We start from the raw sequence: 19,555 nt of genomic DNA, 5'->3' as shown, positions 1-19,555 counted from the left end.
GGCGTGTTGAAACAACACACTGGTTAATTACATCGAGGTAATTTCATGGCAGCAATTTTATCGTGGTAGCTTCATAATAAAAATCACAACGCGGCAGTTTTATCCTGGTAATTGCTTTGATATGTATTGGTAATATGGCGTCACAGTATCGTATATTCAAACTTGTGAAAATAAGGAATTTAAGTGAAATAACTTGAAATATGATGTCAGCAAAAATTTTTGGTTTTTGCAACTTGTTTCTGTATGCCACGCCTGCTGTGAATGGCTAAATGTTAAACTGAAGTGCGGCAAAGCGCCAACGGCTGCTTATTTCACTTATTTGTAATTATAAACGTTTCGCGCTGTGATCTACATAGCCCCTCATTTGTATGTTATTAAACACGCCTATACGTAAATTTCCCACCATTTAGTGAAGACTTTTATAATATAATTTTTAACGGGTGGTTTATGGACGACTTATTTTGAGTGGTCCACAGGACATTAATTATATTTAGTGATAAAATGGAAAAAAAGTTGCATATATTTTATCGAATATGCAGTACGAAAACAGCTTATCCAAGTTATTGGTCATCTATTGTTAGCTGTCAAAAAGAATTCAGCAGTTGAAGGGTTAATTACACCTAGAAATTCTATATGAAAGGAATATATTTTAAGCCAATATGCCATTATATGCATCGATGCTTTCTTTATCCGTACTTAACAATCTACTGGTCCACGGTATTCATTTAATTGAACTGGTGGTCCATGGCCTGAAACGAGTTGAGAACCACTGACTTAGACGAAATACGTATTTCCGTTTTGGTGATTTTATGGAATCCACTCTGTTTCCGGTTGTGACCAGATTGAAAGCCATCGTGTCTTTACTTTAAGACGTCTGAAAATTTTTATAAGTTGACGCATATCTCGTGAAGTGTCTGTTCTCCAATCCAGCTTAAAAGTAGGCGTTGCAAAGAGAAAGGTATCAGTGTATGAACGTCAGTATAACAAATTTAACATGCCTATGCTGGGCTGTTAAGTAAGAATGGTAATACCTCTTTGTTAAAATTTTGTTTACCAGTTTTTGGCAGAATCACTGTTTTGTCGTCATAATTGTAAAGTATAATGCATCAAGTTTGTAATGTTACAGTTACATCGAAACTACTCTGTTTACATCAGGACAACTCTTGCAGGAAAAATGACATTTACTCAAAAAACAATTTCTCGCTTGGGTTTATCATTTTCGGCGTTTTGTATTTCTACACTTTTCTGCTATCCTAGGCTTGCTAGATTGCTCCCAGGTAACTGTTTTGACAAAGTTTTAGCCAGCAGTTACTATAATTTGCATAAAAAATTATATTTAGGTTGAGTTGACATATACGACATCATTGCCTCAATTTAATGTGGCTCTTTCAGGCCATTGGTTATCATTAGTGCCTATACATTTGTTTCAGACATATATTAAACCAATAGTGGTAGACGTAATAGCCGCTAGACGGTGCGGATAAACTCTGTTCCGTCGATGACTAAACATACAATCATTTGATTTGTATTTAAATTGTTATTTTTATGATGCAGTTACAAAATCTTTAAAGTCGTGTTTTATTTTGTAGGTTTTAGCCACGCAAGTATAATGCGGCGGAAATACACTTTAGACGTTGTGCCGAATGCGCCAATGGTAAAGTTTTGTTTGTAAAGTATTTTATTTTTCACACAGTAAATACATCCATATAAGGCAAATTAATTTTTGATTTATACAGTAAATACAAACTCACAGCAATTTTTTTTATTAAATTGCTGTTAAACAGTTCAAACGATCTAGTTATAACGCTTTTTCGAAAGTTTTAAAGTTCATATTGCCCTACCTATTATTACACAAATATATTTGTTGTAGATTTTGCGAAATATAATTTCATTAGAATGTCGTGCATTTCTAAACATGTCGGCCATCGTAAAGGTTACTTTTTTGCAGATGTTTGCAGCATGGACCCTTTGTTTTTTGTGCGTAATAGCCATTTTCGTTTATTTTGGCCGTTGTTCATCTAAAACTGCCAAGCTTTATTCAACGGTATGTATTTATGCTAAAGGTATAAACTTATCTAAACCCAATAAAAGGTACTTTTGTTAGGGCATTTCTGGCAACAAATCATTGCACCAACCACGTATGCTTATTATATGCATAACTAAAACATTATTTCTTCCAGTCATGTTTAGTTATACCGCGCCAAAACATTCTTGTGAGCTCCTAAAGACTCATATCACGGAATAGCTGCAGCGCGTTTAGCCAAAACAAATCGTGTCCTCGACTGTTTCGCAAACAAAATTTGTTTAAGTTGCAAAGCTGATAAAAACGACAGTTTCAGTAATTCAAAACCATTAACAGCTTAAAGCTTAAACTGACGAGCACCGTTTGCCTTTTATAGCTGTAAAACCAATAAAAAACCAACAAAATCCTTGGTTTAAACAAAACCAGCCAGTTTGATGTAAAGGAATATATGTGTAAACTGTCATCATTGATTTTTAGGGACTAATGATGCCAATTATGCAAAATATACATTTCTCTAACTCCGAAAATTGATTTATTGTTTCTTGTAACGATCAAAATGCAATTGACGCAAGTTAACTTAACGATCTTAACGTGCAAGGGTGATGTACCTGATCAACTTGAATAATTGTGTTTTCAACCATGATCTGTTTCTACAGACCTTCCACATTGTTCACATTGCCGGCTTGTCAATAGGAGTCACACCATGGTGGATGGTGTACGGATATGAAAAATTCTTTGCGGCCAGTGCAATAATTGTCATTTCGGCCGGCCTTTATAACTTGGCTCTTGTGACGGTCGCTAGAAAACGGGCATCTGTTGGTAAAGACACGGACCAAAATGAGCTTTGGTGGTTTGACAGGACGGCAATAGATGGAACGGCGATTTGTAGTGTATGGATTGCTAACGGAGGTGTCACGTTCGGATCTCGCGCACTTGCTTACAAAGATGGATTTAACGAATTGGCAGAATTGCGTGGTAAGCTATATGGATGGGTAAATTATTTTGGGATGTTAAACTAAGCGTTTATGCTATTGGTATGTGCAGCATTATAACAGATTGCTGAGTGCCAAATTGCTAAGTGCCAAATGGTGTAGACATGTCGCAAAAACAAACAGTCTCCTATTTTAATGAAAAATTACAACGATCACAAAAAATTTAAACTTCATTAATTCTGGTCCACGGAAAAATACGCTATATACTTGAAAGTTTGGCATGCACATACCGTAAGATTGCGCAAAGGCATTGAGGCCTAGGGTGAAGGAAAGTTCAGTAAAAATGCTAACGATTAGGGATATTGGGACTTCTTAACCCTTCACAGCAGTGGTGGGATTCGTTCTATCACAAAAGTCATATTTTTCAGCCGGTTCTGTTCATTGACAGTAACCAGTAATGCTAGCCGGTTCGCTGATCTCATAAAATTTCACGAGACGGTTCTATAGAACCGGTGCGAACCGGTGCAAACCGGCTGAATCCCACCACTGCTTCACAGTAATATTAATTTATTTTTTATCAACGCTCTTTACGCTACGTATCGGTATTAGTATGACAATTTTTTGTCTTAGTGGACCTTCCAATAAAACTATTGTTAACCAACTAAACCCGCGATTTCAGGTTGGTGTGATCCAGATGCAAACTGTGCAACTTATGTTCTTCCTTTTTATGTGGCATATATTCTGGCCTGGATATACCTTGATCTTTACTATTGCCCACACATCACCAAGAACATCAAAGCTATGTATCCTATGATGATCTTCATATCTCTTTCGGTCTATATTGCGCCGTTTGCAAAAGGTAAGTTACACTCGTTGGTTGAATTACACATAACTTATGAAACACAATATAACAACAAAAATCTTTGCAGTTCGAACTTTTAACCATTCTATTCACCTGATCCTTCTACCGGTTCTTGGCTTTTGCTTTATTCTTCGGAATTCTCTCCAAGGGAAATTTAGCAACGAGAAGAAAGTACAATAATTTGTTAAGAAAAGTAATTCAAGGAGATTTTAGTATATTTATTCATGTATTTCATGTGTATATTTAAAACATGATTTAATTTCTATCGAATCATATGTTGTTTTTTGACATGTGGACACAATGTCGGCTACATAATTTATATTTTTTACCATAATCACCACCATACCTAAACAATTATAATATTATGGCGATGTTATTACCGTATTTTGACAAAGCATAAATAACTCCCACACATAGGCTGATAAAGTTGTAAAAATTGTTTTGTCTTTTTATTTCCCATCTACATTAAATCCTCTGACGTATGTTTTTGTCAGTATTTAACCTAAACTTTGGGCGTTAAAAGTCGTGATTGCAAATAGCTTAGCTGCTATGCAGTTTATGACTTTTCTGTATTGTATTGAACAAAATGTGAAATTGTAAAGACAAATGTATTTATATTCGAGCACAATCCTTCGCACGTAATCTCACGTAACAAGCATGCCACCTTGTCATTAACAAATTACCACTTGCTATGTTAGGCTACTTGTCCGTTTTTAGAAACTCATATCTGTCTAAACAGCTTAATTTTCGCAAAATTTGCACTTAAATCTAGTGCATGTCAAAATATTTTGCTTCGCATTTGTGCTTGATCAACCAATAAGTTACAACGAATAAACTACTATACTCTTATTTTTTTCTTTTTTATTTGTCGTGGTTTTTACGATTCGTGTATTAGTTTCATGTAGAATAAAGCTTTTGAGCTGCAGGGCTCTACGATGGGCATTCTGTAAACATTTAGCATAACGTACGCCAGGGGTAGGCAACCTTTTTAGCGGCGCGTGCCGATTTACCTTTATTTCTATGTGGCAACGGTTTCGCGTGCCAACATGTTTGTGGGTAATAGTGGTTGGTGCCAGGTGATCTTATAACTAGACAGAAAGAGTGTGTCAGGGGTTGCCGACCCCTGCGGTACGTACTTTGGCAATACAGTACGTTACATTATGTTTGTGGGCTAATTATTACAAAAAAGTATAGTGCAAAACAAAAAGCTGGAATCTAGATTATACTGTAGAGAAAACTTGATTTGAAATTAGATGTAAAGATGTAAAAGTTCAGCGCATAAGGCATTATAATGGATTTTATGACACCAAACTATGTTAAAAGCGATTTCAAGGTCTACTTATAGGCCAAACACAAATTTACAGTTTTCGTAAAAAAACAGCTCTATCGTTTTATCTTGAAAACATAATTTGGATTTCAAAATTACAAAGTGACGGTTTGAATTTATACACTAACTACAAACAGAAAAGCGAAGGCATTACAGGCACATAGAAATTTTAAAGGCCCCCGGGGCACTAGAAAATAGGCAGCGTGCGGTGTACTGAAATAGATCCAGTAATTACGAAGCAGCCTCGGTACCAGACAAGTGCCAGCTTAAGTCATGAATGGAGCCCATTGAAATGCCATTCTGTATAATGCTAGGAAATCAAATGGCAAAAGTTTTGGTTGCAGATTTCGGTTATTGTGTCTGAGTCTTAGACGACAGCAGCTGCGTTTCCACACTCCATCTCTTACTAAGCATAAAAGTATTTCTTAAACTATCTAGAGTGTTTTCTTGAAAGATGAGCAGATAAGTGTGATAAGTGTACATATAAAAGCATGAAGCCATACCTTGATAAGTAAGCTGCAGAAAGTACACACAGTTGTGACCTTAAACGTCTTATTAATGCAACTTGTAACAAGACGTCGACTGTTTTGGCTGGTGTAGCCTAAGAAAACTTGTATTTCAAAGTATGGTTTACAGCCAGTCAATGTGTTGTCACCAACTGCACAGATGAGACCTTGTATGCCTAAACGGTGCGTACCGTCTTTTAATGACTTCATAAATGGTGTGTATTTTGTTCATAGATTTTTAGAAATTAGCATAAAAGGTTCATACTAATCCGTTTAACAGTTTCAAACATAAACAAGAAAAGCAGCAGCACTTTTTTCAGACATAACGTGTTGCATAGTACAGCCGACTGATTTGAATCGTGACTTTAAACCACGTTGTATAACTTCCGGTGTTTCTCTCTCGTAGTGATCTGCCGATTCTGCCAAAACATAGTGCATTCTGATATATAGTTGGCAAGCAAACGTGAGAAAAATGACGGCGGAACAAACAACAATCGTGGTTTCGGTCTTGATGATGTTTTTTGGATTAGCCTGTGCATTGGTGAATTTTACTGGAAATATGGTCAAAATAATACCAGGTCTGAAGCGAAATAGATGAGGTTTTTTTGTTATACAATTATTTGGTTTGTGCAGGAACTCTCATGAAAATTGGAACTATGAGGAATAAATTCCCAGTAGATTTTAACCCTCCAGGATTTATGGTAAGTAAGTTGTTTAAAGGTCTTTCAAGTGGTCCAACGTATAGTTCAATTACTAAACACTAAACGTCTGTAAAGTCGTAACCCAAACAAGCCAAAACAATTTTTTGCGACCTATTCGTTGCAAGCAGAACAAATCTATATAAGATCGTTATATTTAACTGACGCTAGTCAAAAAAACTTATGTCAATGGTTAAACCAGTGGTTCTTAAACTTTTCTTCGGCCGAACCCCTATGATATTCTTCAGTCTTTGGTCGAACCCCAACAAGTTACATCCTAAATTGCTATTTTAAACGACTATATATTCCTATAGTTTGATTAAAACGTTTGCCGAGCATTTGTACTTCAAAAGACCTTCGTCGAACCCATGATACAGCGTTGCCGAACCCCTGGGGTTCGATCGAACATAGGTTAAGAACCACTGTGTTAAACACAGACTTGACTGTTTTTGCATATTTGTTTCAGTTTCCCTTAAGTTTTGTCACACATATTCCAACTATTGCACTTGGATTGATTGTAACATACAGGATTGCAGGATCAATGAAGGTGTTTGATAAGGTAAGATTCAAAAAAAGTATGCGGTTTTCCTTTTTAATCCAGGACATAACTTGAAAGAAGCAAATAAAAGCTAATGCTAAAAAATCGTGCAAGTATTTTCATGTTTACGGATACACGTCAGCACTTCCGCATCACAAACTAGATTAAACGGTTTAGATGCGCCATGGGCACATACAACTTTAGCGTTGGTTTGTAACTAAAGAAAGGATAGCTGAGGAGTGAAGATGAAAGTCAAAATTATTGTTGCAAAACTAATATAAACTGACCCTGTATTAATTTCGTCACATCACAATTCGGTTTTAAAAAGTTTGTGTAGCCCTAATGGTTTAAGCACACATATACTTTGCCTAATGGTTAACAAAGCCTTGCAAAACTTATGTTATCGAGTACATGACTTGCAATACCACCCAACAAATACAAAAAGAGTCCAAAGAAGCGCTGAAAACGTTTATTTTACATGTTTTGTGTCAAGCTTAGAGTTATGCTATAATTAAAACGGAACGTATAATGTTATAGCCATGATGCTTGAAGTGCTATGAAACCATAAACATGCAATTTACTTAACCGAGCTCTTTTATTCAGGCTTTCTACTTTCACACTCTGAGCTTTGCACTGATGAGTATTCTCTACGTTTTCTTCTACGGTTTCGAGTTATTATCGTTTACCGCCTATTCAATTGTAATTATTACTTTCAACTCGATTGTAATGTTTATCATGGCTTTACAACGAAGAGTGTCGACGGAAAAGGGCACCACACCAATACCAAGTAAAGTACAATTACATCATTTGTTTCATATTGAATATAAACCATGGTTTGTTTATTACGTAAAACTTAAATGCACATAGAACTATTTAAGAACATGTTTAAAAATATTTAAAGGGTTGATGCATATACTAACAACCTGACCGACAAAAATATATGTAAATATTGGTAAATAGTGTGTAACGCTTGCTAACATATTAAACTTTTTTCGTAAGGTGACCACCACAATTATGTTAAAAAATAAACTGCAAGTTTATTGCATGAAAAAGAAATGCTGAATTACTAAAAGATGATCTTCAAAATTGTTTTCTACTAGAATCGTGGGAATGGTGGTACGATTTACTTGTCATCAACTCATATCCACCATTTATCGGTTGGTACGTGCATTCCGTATGTTGGTTTGGGGCAGTCGCTCTATCATACGTTGACCAGCCTGGGCCAGTGGCTCAAGAAAGAGGTAAGATTAAATGTTGTTGATAGAGAAACAGTCTTTCAAATTCCAGTAATGTTTAAACTATTAATTTTTTATTGAACGGTTTCATCATGAAGATTTTCAGATATGCCCGGATTTCATCATATTTATGTTTTAATTACTGTCACGGCGCCATTAGCTGGAAAAAGAGAAACGATTGCTGTTACTGGTTTGCATACATATTGATATTTTGTCCCCAAAGCGTTATCAATATGAGACTCGAACAGGAGTTCCCCAAAATTGTAACGCGCTGCGTGCCAATTTGCTTGTGATGTTGTAATGAGTTTAAGTAACACCATTTTTGCTTGTAATTAATAGCTTCAATTACTTCCATTATCGGTTGGCAGGCAATGCCTGAATGTGTTATGCCCACATCAAGTCGGTCGTCGAGCTGGCTGTTATATTACACTTTCGATGAACGTTTTTGGTTTGAGTTTATTGACCTTGCGTTGGTTACTTAAATCAGTTGAATTCATCGAGTTCTACTGGGTGAGCAATGTCACTCGAATTTCATGCTTAAGAAAACACAAGTGGTCAAGCAAGATTACCACTCACAACATGTAGACACAACCGGCGACCTAGTTACAAACTCTAATGGTTTGGTTTAAAACATTGTGTCCATATATATTCCAGAGCGAATCGTTTCCATATATTTCTTCAAATCCATTTGCAAAAACTTACAAACCAAAACAGGTTGTTCTTTTGCAAATCAACATCTTGTAATGAGACGATACTATGGTGTTAAAGTTTTTTTAAAAGAGAAATTTCTCGAATGGTAGTGCTTGGTACACCAACTTCTTCTTCACTTTCCAGTCGAATCTTTTTGAAGCTACAGCCTGGTTAATATTCTAATTGTTGCGTCCTTTGTACAACCAGCCCTTGTGGCCAACATTGGCAGGCGTTCCAGGGATTCCAGGAAACACTACATGTTAGGGTTTGTAACAAAATTAATTCGGTCAATATTTCTTCGCAGGATGGCTCAGCATTCCAGAAGCAGGTACTGTTTTAATTTGCGGCATGCTGGCACTTGTTTGTGTTTGGATTGTATTGGATTGGTTTGTCTATCCTCAATACACGAAGTACGTGTGGACGATGTACCCTGAACTTGTGCTGGTCGGATTCGCTGTTTATATCCACAGCGTCAGGCAAGGCCACGGTAAGACTCATAATATTGTAAATGTTCTAATTCGGCGCCTGCTAAATAAACTACATAATCGAAAACGCTTGCTCAACTCTCCAGAGTTTTAAAATGACACGAAGCTATTTCTTCCTCATCGACAGTTGTACTTTATTCCCTTTCCCCTTTTTTTGCACCAAGCCCAATAAGCTTAACTAAAATACTTTCCCGCAAAACTGAAAAATAGTGAATAAACCAAGTTTGCCTGAAAATAGAATAGTATTAGTACATGTTCTGGTTGAAATCGTATTCCATTTTTGTTTTTAATCTGTACTAGCACAAAATTTCTGTTTTTAGGAGGAAACTTCAACTATCTGATGTACCTCGTTATGGGGGTGATTTCCCTCGTCGGATGGGCGTTCCGTGGGCGGTATCATGGAAAGAAACATTCCGTTAAGTACGATTAACCAATGGCACACGAAACTAATATATAAAGATGTTGTGTGGGTTTAATGTAAAGCCAAAGCGTGTCTCGTCAATGTTATGGTTTTTAATTACACAAATACAATCAGATTATGATACTGTGTAGCGTGATTTTAAGTTTTCAGAAATTTTCAGGGAACTCCCAACATAAACTTGAAAAAGCCGAAATAAACCTGTAACTACCGTTGGTCTTGTTAAGGTAAAAATTTCGGTTCCTTATTAAATAATTCAAATCTACTTCGAGTTTTTGTTTTAACGTCTTCAGCATGTAGTTATGTAGGCGTATCAACCATATGTTAATCCTGAAATAAGGAATCCATGAATTTCCGCTGTTTGGCCTTTTTAAGGGCACCTGCAGCGGCGATGTGACTTTTATAATGTTGGGCCAATTTAATTCCAATGTTTCGGACGGTTAAAAAATACTGAGCTATACTTAGACATTTGTAGTTTTTAAGACATTCTTGCAAACGTCAGGCTCTCTAGCGACACCCGCCGTAGAAGCTGTTTCGCCGTTATGACGCCACCTCGTGCCAAAATTAAAAGTTAACTGCCGTATTTATGTTTTGTTTGAAACTTAAAAACCTTTTTAAGTAGACATTGGTTAGCAGCAGCCTTTGGGTCAAATGAGCAGTATTAGTAATAATAAAAAAACACTAGAGCGAGTTTATGTAAAATCGTAAGGATAAATTTTTGATTTTGTAGCTTGGAAAGAGTGCACCAATCTGGAGATTTAGTCCAGGTTTAGCTGCTTTTTACTTGTTTAATTGTCTTTTTCTTAACTGTACAAATATGACAAACAACCCTCTAGCAATATAATGGCTTTTTATCAGGGCCACCAATCACATTAGGAGCAGTGAAAATCAACTCAAGGGCAAAACGCCCTACTTAAGACTTTTTCCAGCAAGAGACTTGCATTGCATGTCTAAACAAAGCGGTAAACGCTGTTTGTTGATTGTTGTGCACAACATATAACGATTTCATTGCCCACTGATACGATACGATGATTTCATTCCTCGCTGCTCTATGAACGTGTAAGCATTGAGATTGTTTACAGGATACGTTAAGGTGACTGCAGCTTTACAAACAGAACCTTTGTTTGTGGTAAGAATATAAATATGTAATGTTTCAGAGTTCGGAACGCAGATGGGGTTGAAATTGCTAAGCGAAATATTTTAAAAATTTGAGGCAACTGGAATAACAAAATACTATTCAATTTCATATATTAGTTGTTGTATGTTTTGAGTTCGATATTTTAAATGCATGGTTCTGCAGTTATTGAAATGTAGATCTTTTTAGGAAATAATTCCTATAGTTATTAAAATGTTTGTGTTTGTCATTCTATAACTTTATAAATCTTGCTTCAACTGGGGGTGACAATTATTTCGCCGAAATCAGTAGCCTAAAGAATTGCCTTAAGAAACACAGTGGGTAATTTAAGAGTTCTGAAATTTTCAAGGGTTGTACGAATTATTTCTTGTTTGTTAAGTTTCGGTACTAAGCATGCTCAGATTGAGACTATTCGTGGTATGCAACTTTAACTTAAATGCAAAACCTTGTACAAAAAATTCTGCACAAAAACTCACATCACCTCCAGTTAGCTGTATAATAACGTACAAGTGCATCATTTGGTTATAAACGCCAAAGGTCATATTGCCTTAAACTAATGTACATTTGCACCATACATGTCTTTGGTGATCACCGCCACTGCAATGGATTCTATTTGTAACTTTTATAGACCTAAATACAACGCAGGGAACACTTCTTAAACACAAATATACAAGCCTAAACCCGAAATGTTGAAAAAATTAAAGCCGTAATTAGGTCACAAAGTTGGTAAAATTCCGGCAACAATAATGCTGCGTGGAAAAGCTGAGCCGTTTTATGTTAGAATCAGGTGCCGAAAAAAAACCTCGTGCCGAAAAAACGGCCAAACATCTCTAAGCTGGACAAATAAATGAATATTTTGGGCCTAACACTAATTGTTCGTGTTTTTGGACAAATTAAGATGAACATGTTTGGGAGAAAAACGGCCCTTTATTTATATCTTAAGAGTGAAATTTAATTTAAGTTCATAACTTTACTTCAACTGGAAACGCTTTGGAATCGTTTGAGTATGTAAAGCTGTGACTTTTGGTTGGCATTTAAAATTAAGCGCAAAAATAAGGTCACAATCATTTAATGTGTACACTTTCTGCATCGCAATGCAAGTTTGTCGTTCGCGTTGCACTGACTATAATAAATGATTACAAGTCCGTTACGTCATCGATAATTGCCTTAGGCCAGGTTGCGTCACGAATGCTGTCTGTGCACATTACCATGGTAATGTCACATTGATTTAAAGCAAAGAGAAAATGGCATTTTTTTTAAAGCAGACTTATCAGCTGTGTTGGTTTTTGTTGTTTGGTGGCTATAATTTGTTGTTTTTTCTTAACCGTACTTGTAACTTTAAATTGCTTATGTCGGGATGAAACAACGTTAAAAATGCTTAACTAAGTCAGGTAAATTTATGCATATACTATATAAACGCTGATGAGTGTTTTGAATTTTAGCTATCCAGTAGTTCATGTCCTTTTAGCTATTTTGGTTATTTAATGGATGCCTTTGTCATAAATTATTTATTTAACGTAGAGCATAGTGCAGCAGGCTACCAAAGGCGTGATACCGAATCAGCCGGTCATCAAGCATTTCCACATATGGCAGGGCATAGGCTAGAAACATTAGGCCTGCGGTGGGATTCGAACCAACAACAGGGGGACTTGCGCTTAACTCTTTGTTTGGATATTTTTGGTTGATCGTTTTAAGCAAAGTTTGTAAGCAGGTTGCAAACACAGCCCTAACCCGATTGTTTTTACAAAAAAGGCTTGAATATGATTTACAACACAAATTTTGCATAGTGTAAAGTTCGACCCAAATCCAATTTGGTTATGCAAAATTTCTCTCAAACATGATCTGATACACTGTTTCCAACATGTTTTTTTCTGCATGTCTTCCGGTGTTAACTTCCGTGAATGCAAATACCCCGTTGATATTGAATCAGCATAAAATCGGCTGTTTCTCAACTGTCTACTGACATTAACTAAGCACTGCTAGGTTTTGCCGATGTATGTTTATCAAGTAAGTTAGGAAAAATGAATGCAGAACAAATGATGATCGTCGTTTCGTTTTTGCTGATTGCTCTTGGGCAAATTGTTGCCTTGCTAAACTACACGGGGAATATGGACAAAGTGTTACCAGGTGTGAAAAAAACGGGCAAAATTTGATATGTTTTGCTTAGAAATGATTTACAACTATTTTGTTTTTGCAGGAACTATTCTAAGAATCGGAAATTTAAGAAACAAGTTTCCCATTGACTTTAATCCTCCCGCTTTTATGGTGAGTAATGTTATGGTAAAGCCTTTTGCGGATTATAACGTACGGTTTATTTGCTAAACAAATGTCGTAAACAACCCAAAAAAGTCTTTTTCCAGTGCCAACGGACTAAAAGTAAATTTATTTAAAGTCAACGGTTTTAAATTTGAACGCCGGGTTAATAAGGTTTTATTGTGTGTTTTAGTTTGCTTGGAGTTTTGCAACACATGTGCAACATATTACACTCGGACTAATTGTAATATATAAGATGGCAGGATCAATGAAGATGTTTAACAATGTAAGGTTCGGATTCACAAAATTATTTTGGGATATTTCAAAACTTTTTTTATTGCTTAAAGTGTTTTTTGTTGTCATACACTTGAATTTAAAAAGTGCTACAATATACGATATTACTTTGCTGATAGTTTTTAAAGTTGCTTAACATGTAAGAGAGATATGTTTTATTTTACTTTTGGAACATTCTCTCTTGATCAGACCACTTTTTAAAGTCTGCATTCTAAGCAACAAAATACACAACCATTAAAGTAAAATAGAAAGATTTCGTTGCACATATGTGTATTAATCTACCTCAAGTTTTGCAAGGGTAGAAGTGACATGAACTCATTTTTAAAAAACGCCCCTTACCGTTCAATAAGTTTTTGTTGGCGGATGTACGTATAACTGCTTCGTTTGCACAAACAGATCCTGTGGCTAATTTATGTACACGTTCTGTCAATACCACGATAACAAAGTAAGAAAGTTATGCAAATAGGGTAAATGTTGGACGTTATAGGCTAAGTTATCAAAATCCTTGTTCACCATAAACTTTCGTTGGAACCGTTCCACAAAACAAAAAAAACTACAAGATGTTGAAAGGACTAGATCTTATAGGTCGATACAGTGTGCACTGTCTGCAGCTTAGTTATCATTTGTTGGCAGTGCTGGATTCACCATTAAGCAAAATAGGCACGTGCCTACAGGCCAGTCAAAAATCCAGGCCACTTTAAATGATTTGGCAACACTGATAGTTCTAATTTTTTAGTTGGAACCCTGATTTTCAGGCCACTTATAAAATGTGCCTACAGGCCAGTGGACCCTTAATCCGGCACTGATTATTGGCTTGAAGCTTTTTCATTTTGACATTTTCCATAATTGATAACAAACCACTATTACGCCAACAAATTTTAAACTCAATTCATCTTTTATATTTAGGCTTTTCACTTGCATGCTTGGAGCTTTGCACTGATGAGTAGTCTTTATGTTCTCTTTTACGGACTAGAAAGATTATGCTACACAGCTTTGGCAACTGGATTGTTTGCTTTTAACTCAGTGGCAATGTTTTTGATGGCTTTGCGACGACGAGTGAGCCCTGAAAAGGGAGTCAACCCAATTCCAAGTAGAGTATTGCAATTAATTTGTCTCTATTATTTGGTAGAACGCGGGATGTTGTGCCAATCCCATGACAAAAGGTACAACTTGGGTAAAAGAGTTTAGATGTGTGGTCTGGTACGACTTTTGAAACCATAGTCTACATTTAAAGGGTAAATCTTTCTTACTTTGACTTTCTGGCCAAGTAGTAAGATTTAAATTAATTTGGTGCATTTCTACACTGGTGTGCAAACATACACAGGTGTGCGCAAACATACACATAACAATATAATCAGGGTTGCAGCTTAAATTACACCGAATTAAGGCTTACGTAAACTTTCTAGTTTTCATTTTGTGTTTCTCTTCATACTATTGTAGAGGCCCCACCCCGCCTAAACATGTGACGACCGACCGATGACACGTCAATTTGTCGTCCCCAGTGTAAATAGTAATGGCATGCAAAAGGACAGGCTTATTATTACAGCAATGCAATGTTAATATTGAGGAATTAGAGGACAATTGTTACCGTTCGGTTTTAAAAATATATAACTTAACTTGTTAACTTGCATAAGTTGGTTTTAACGGAAAAGATCGTTCGTAAAAGGATTTCCTGCTTCTCGTGGGGGGTAAAATTTTGACCAACCAAACACATTAGATGCGAAAAGCCACACTTTCTTTTGTTTTGCTGTTTGCTCAAAGCTCGTATTATTTCCTCGTAGAATCATGGGAATGGTGGTACGACACATTCGTTATCAATTCATTCCCCCCATTTATCGGTTGGTATGTCCATTCTACGTGCTGGATTGGCACTACCTCTCTATCATATGTTGATATACCCGGCTCAGTTGCCCAACAAAGAGGTAGGAAGAAGAGCTTGCTGTTGTTATTTTAGTAACAAATGAACAATTTTTCAAAGAATATAACTATAAGTTTTCTGACTGTTTGAATCAAGTTAGTTTTATGGCCTTCCCTGGGTTCCAGACAGATTACTATCATGATTTTAATCAAACAGTTTACGAAAGATCCATACAAAGCTTGCTTTATACTTCGCGCACTTTTAATTTTTTTTATTCGCATACCTTACCGGGTAAAGAGCCATGGTATAAAGGTGGAATATGTAGTAGGGATTTGATTTTTGTAACAGATTTTATTTCGTGTGATTGGTTACAGGATGGCTTGACATTCCAGCAGCGGGTAGTATCTTCTTGTGTGGCATGCTGTGTCTCGTCTGTGTTTGGATTATATCGGATTTGATGGTCTGTTCTCAATACACGAAGTACGTGTGGACGATGTACCCGGAACTTGTGCTTGTCGGATTCGTTGTTTATTTCTACAATTTCAGTCAAGGCCACGGTAAGAGAATGCAGAAATTTGACGTGGATTTTTGAAGAATATTATCTATTGTGTTATATCACCTTTGTTCATGTAATTTTCGGCGACAAAGCTGCTATGGTGGTGATAATTCGAGGCTGTTTTTTGTTGTCCATGTCCCTTTGAACTGTCTCACGATCGCATCATACAGCATTGGCAGTTGGTAATGCAGAAAAATCTCTAACCAGTGCCTAAGTCAGCTTTGTGTTCTGTCGGAGGCAAAAGTTTTAATCACTAGCACCTCGATTCGACTTAAAGAGTTTCAATAAATACAAATCAAGAACCTTTTTTTTGTTATTTGGGAAATTTTGTCTTTGCATCATTTGAAATAGATTTAGGAATCCATTAATTAGTTTTTTGTCAAATATCCACAATTATACAAACTGTTTTTTGTCGCTTCCCACTTTAGGTTTTTTAAACTGTTAGGTAAAGTTTCTTGTGTGGATTTTGTTTAGGGCAATTGTGTCGCTTCAAAATATTATAAGCTTTACCAGACAAACTTTTGCTGTTCAACAATAGATAGAGTTAGTTTTAGGAAGCGTGATCAATCTGAGTTATTCAGTACTTGCACCGGCTAAAAGCCTTAAAGTTTTGTTTTTAGGTGGAAACTTCAACTGTCTGATTTATCTCGTCATGGGGGTGATTTCCCTGGTCGGATGGGCGTTCCGGGGGCGGTGCCATGGAAAGAAACATTCTGTCAAATACGATTGATTTGCATTTTATGGCTTCGTGTGGAAATATATGCTTTTTAAAGACGAAAATATCATCACATTTTCACACTAAATTATAATAATGTTTCGTGGCATTTTTAGAGCGGTTTCCATCATGAAACGTTTATGTAATAACGAAATATTCAATTGATCACAACTTCGGTTGTTTGTGTAAAGGTTCAAAATTCAAAAACATGTGATATGGTTTTGACACTTTGTTTCTGTACGAAGCGAGGTATACTTATGTATGAGTCAGAAACGTTATTTCTAATCCAAATAATTTTCTAATTGGTTACCTTTTCTTTTCTTAAAAGTTACCCTTTCAGCTTGAAAAAGGCGCACCGACGTTGTCAACAGAAATAAAGTTGCAATTTAAGGCAACAAAAATATTAATCACTTGTATTACTATAGAAGTGTGCGAATTGTGTGGCGAAATTTCAAATAAACGTTTATTGCTTAATAAGTGACTTTAAATCGTTTTACCATGGATTGCAGGTTCTATTTAATAAAGTTGCACTTGTTTAAATTATAGGAAACAAACAATTCTATAGAGTCAGATTTAAGAAACAAACATATATTCAACGCCCTATTTATCTTGTTACGACTGATTATACTCACTGTTATTTCGTCAAGAGCCACGCCTCATTTACTGTTTGATTCTGCCGTGTTAATTTCGATAAGTTTGCTTTCAAGTTGTGTAAGCCATGAATTTTGTTCACTTTGTGAAACTAGACATAAATCGTATTCTAACATTAACTTATCTGCTTTTTTGAGATTCGACCATTGTTCTGGCATTAGCGTACGCTATAAAACTAACAGCTGCTTCCGGCTTGTTAAGTTTTGGGTCGATTGGTTTTTCTTTACTCTAGCAAAACATTTACACAAACTAATGCAAGTCCGACGAAACGTTCAACTAAAACCAAGGTCAATAAAGATAGGGATTTCGGGCTATCGCGAGAAAGCAAGAAACGCTTGCGGGACCTGTAGACAAAACCATTGCCGCTTTACAACCTCAAGTTATGCTCAGCAAAGGGGATATGCTTAGAAAAAATGATTCAATGACCCATGATCATGAATCCACCGCCAACGTCGGTAACTACTGAAAAGTACCTACGAAGTAGTTGGACATTCTTCAAAGGCCCATAAAGATTATCCTTGCTCAAGTGTTATGCGCATACCAGAGCATACGACAACTGCAAAAATAGTCGTTTATCAGGCTGTATGTCTTGATATACACCATCGTAATAACTCCGTCATTAGAATGTCAGTCAATGTTTGACAAAATATTTGGCAAGGGTGCTGTTCTTTGAATTCAAAGATTGGAACTTTTGATTTTCGTAAAATTAAAAGACAAAAAAACAGCAAACAGATGCTACCATGCAGGCATTTACAGTTATAGGCTACCAACCTGTTTTTACAGACGCAAGAACAACGAGTTTCCTGTAACGGTGAAAAATTTTACACATCTGCTAAAGTTTCAGCATTTAGAAGAAGGTGACATATTTTATTGAAAATCTGGACTTACTATATTGAGAGAAATTGGCTAGTTTTACAGCATAGGAAAGCAACTTTACACGGGCAATGAGAATTGCAATTTATATTATGACTTCTAATCAGGATTGTAGTCATTTGCTTGATGAACGAACAGAAGACACAACTTTGACAAATCCACACAATAATGAAGACATCGTAAAACTATCGCCCGAAAGATGGCTAGTAGCTGGCATACTGACAGTGGTCACTTTGTTCCAAAGCATTAACATATCAGGTTTGGGTACTATCAACAACGTCATGGCACAATACTTTGACGTTATGCCCTGGAAAATTGATTGGATGTTCAATACTGCTGCTTTGTCTAATGCTGTATCATGCGTACCTGTGTTATTCGTACTGAGAAGGTTCAATGTCAAATTGTCTTTGGTTGCTGGGATCCTATGTGTTGCAATAGGTTTAACTCTCACCTGCATATCGCTTGTTAGTCACAAAGGGTACATTGCTTTACTTCTGGGTCAGATGTCATATGGTGTATCCTATGCCATTTTGACTCCACTGCGAAGCGCAATCGCTGCAGTGTGGTTTCCTGCCAACGAAATTGCCTACGCTCTAGGTTTTATGTTTGTAGGTCGGGCTCTTGGTGAAGCTACTGGTGGTGTAATCACTTCTCACTTGGTTTCAATCAGTGATAGTCCATCAACGGTCCGAATACGTTTGTTGGCATTGTTTGGATCATTAACTGTCACCATATGGATCATCTTAGTTTTGGCTGCAGTGTTTTTGAAACAACAGCCAAAGCATCCTCCAAGTGTAGCTCAAGCCAAAGCGTTGCAGTTATTAGAAAAGCAACAAAGCAGCAGCTTTAGAGAAGATCTGTTAAAATTCGTAAATGTTCAAGTTAAACTCTTGAGAGACGTAAATTTTCTCACAGTTTTACTTGCTTGCCTAGTTATTGGGCCGTTGGCGCGTTCAATCACCATTCTTATTACCTCAATCTTACACAGTGGATTTCCAAATGAGAAGAAATTAAATCAGGCTGGTGGTTACATGCTGATGGGCTTATGGATTTTATCTATCGTAGGTGGTTTATTAGCGGGACCCTTGCTCAGCGGAACTAGGCGTTTTAAAGCGGCGAGTGCAGGTGGTTTATGTTTGGCAAGTTTCTTCGTTGCTCTCACCATCATTGGGATCAAAGTTTCAACAATTGCAATAGTTTATGCAAGCTTGATTATGTTGGGACTTGTTGGTGGATTTGCAAACGTGACCGTTACAGATCTTTTCGTGGAAGTTACTTATCCCACCAATATTCAGGAGATTTATGTCATTTTGCTGATTGGAACAGGAGTGACTTTGGTAATTGAAAACTTTGCTGTAAGGATGTTATTGGACAAATTTGGCCCAAAAGAGTCTCTTGCGTTTCCTCTTAGTGTCATGTTGCTTTCTACAGTTTTGCTTGTGGTAAAAAAGCTGACATTCTATCGTCAACAAGCAGAAGAATCAACGTAAAAACCACTGCTGCAAA

At 36.5% G+C, this 19,555-nt stretch overlaps 4 protein-coding genes across 6 annotated transcripts; all 4 read left to right on the top strand.

The window, feature by feature from the left end:
- The first annotated feature begins 1,077 nt into the window (after positions 1-1,077).
- Positions 1,078-4,338, top strand: LOC145205095 (uncharacterized). Its single transcript, XM_080077744.1, has 6 exons — positions 1,078-1,277; positions 1,590-1,654; positions 1,949-2,044; positions 2,680-2,998; positions 3,635-3,814; positions 3,885-4,338. The coding sequence occupies exons 1-6, from the start codon at positions 1,118-1,120 to the stop codon at positions 3,995-3,997; spliced, it is 933 nt and encodes a 310-aa protein (XP_079933870.1). The 5' UTR covers positions 1,078-1,117; the 3' UTR covers positions 3,998-4,338.
- Positions 4,339-5,456: 1,118 nt separating this feature from the next.
- Positions 5,457-9,840, top strand: LOC145204656 (uncharacterized). Of its 3 annotated transcripts, none has more exons than XM_080077246.1 (8): positions 5,457-5,833; positions 6,101-6,228; positions 6,284-6,351; positions 6,815-6,907; positions 7,490-7,673; positions 7,987-8,127; positions 9,116-9,298; positions 9,617-9,840. In XM_080077246.1, the coding sequence occupies exons 1-8, from the start codon at positions 5,811-5,813 to the stop codon at positions 9,724-9,726; spliced, it is 930 nt and encodes a 309-aa protein (XP_079933372.1). In that variant the 5' UTR covers positions 5,457-5,810; the 3' UTR covers positions 9,727-9,840. The 3 variants fall into 3 exon arrangements, with proteins under 3 accessions (XP_079933372.1, XP_079933375.1, XP_079933374.1); XM_080077248.1 differs by having other exon boundaries at positions 5,462-5,833; positions 6,057-6,228; XM_080077249.1 differs by lacking the exon at positions 6,101-6,228 and having other exon boundaries at positions 5,460-5,833.
- A 2,542-nt stretch (positions 9,841-12,382) lies between these two features.
- LOC145204877 (uncharacterized) lies at positions 12,383-16,980 on the top strand. The gene is made up of 7 exons (XM_080077489.1): positions 12,383-12,976; positions 13,047-13,114; positions 13,296-13,388; positions 14,303-14,486; positions 15,178-15,318; positions 15,629-15,811; positions 16,431-16,980. Exons 1-7 carry the CDS (start codon positions 12,871-12,873, stop codon positions 16,538-16,540), a joined length of 885 nt encoding a protein of 294 aa, XP_079933615.1. The 5' UTR covers positions 12,383-12,870; the 3' UTR covers positions 16,541-16,980.
- Positions 16,981-18,141: 1,161 nt separating this feature from the next.
- Positions 18,142-19,539, top strand: LOC145205585 (choline/ethanolamine transporter FLVCR2-like). Its single transcript, XM_080078318.1, has one exon. It carries the CDS (start codon positions 18,142-18,144, stop codon positions 19,537-19,539), a length of 1,398 nt encoding a protein of 465 aa, XP_079934444.1.
- The last annotated feature ends 16 nt before the right edge of the window (positions 19,540-19,555 follow it).

The sequence above is a fragment of the Phallusia mammillata genome, chromosome 8, assembly GCF_965637545.1.
Source record: "Phallusia mammillata chromosome 8, kaPhaMamm4.hap1.1, whole genome shotgun sequence".
Taxonomy (NCBI): Eukaryota; Metazoa; Chordata; class Ascidiacea; order Phlebobranchia; family Ascidiidae; genus Phallusia; species Phallusia mammillata.
The sequence above is the reverse complement of the archived record's forward strand: the minus strand, read 5'-3'. Positions and strand labels throughout refer to the sequence as shown.

Excerpts from the sequence above, each read along its gene's own strand:
- LOC145205095 (XM_080077744.1), top strand. The coding sequence starts at position 1,118 with ATGTTACAGTTACATCGAAACTACTCTGTTTACATCAGGACAACTCTT. Across the intron at positions 2,999-3,634 it reads CGAATTGGCAGAATTGCGTG|GTTGGTGTGATCCAGATGCA; the intron begins GTAAGCTATATG and ends CCGCGATTTCAG. Across the intron at positions 3,815-3,884 it reads TATTGCGCCGTTTGCAAAAG|TTCGAACTTTTAACCATTCT; the intron begins GTAAGTTACACT and ends AAATCTTTGCAG.
- LOC145204656 (XM_080077246.1), top strand. The coding sequence starts at position 5,811 with ATGAGACCTTGTATGCCTAAACG. Across the intron at positions 6,229-6,283 it reads TATGGTCAAAATAATACCAG|GAACTCTCATGAAAATTGGA; the intron begins GTCTGAAGCGAA and ends TGGTTTGTGCAG. Across the intron at positions 8,128-9,115 it reads GCCAGTGGCTCAAGAAAGAG|GATGGCTCAGCATTCCAGAA; the intron begins GTAAGATTAAAT and ends ATTTCTTCGCAG.
- LOC145204877 (XM_080077489.1), top strand. The coding sequence starts at position 12,871 with ATGAATGCAGAACAAATGATGATCGTCGTTTCGTTTTTGCTGATTGCT. Across the intron at positions 12,977-13,046 it reads TATGGACAAAGTGTTACCAG|GAACTATTCTAAGAATCGGA; the intron begins GTGTGAAAAAAA and ends TTGTTTTTGCAG. Across the intron at positions 14,487-15,177 it reads GGGAGTCAACCCAATTCCAA|AATCATGGGAATGGTGGTAC; the intron begins GTAGAGTATTGC and ends ATTTCCTCGTAG.
- LOC145205585 (XM_080078318.1), top strand. The coding sequence starts at position 18,142 with ATGACTTCTAATCAGGATTGTAGTCATTTGCTTGATGAACGAACAGAA.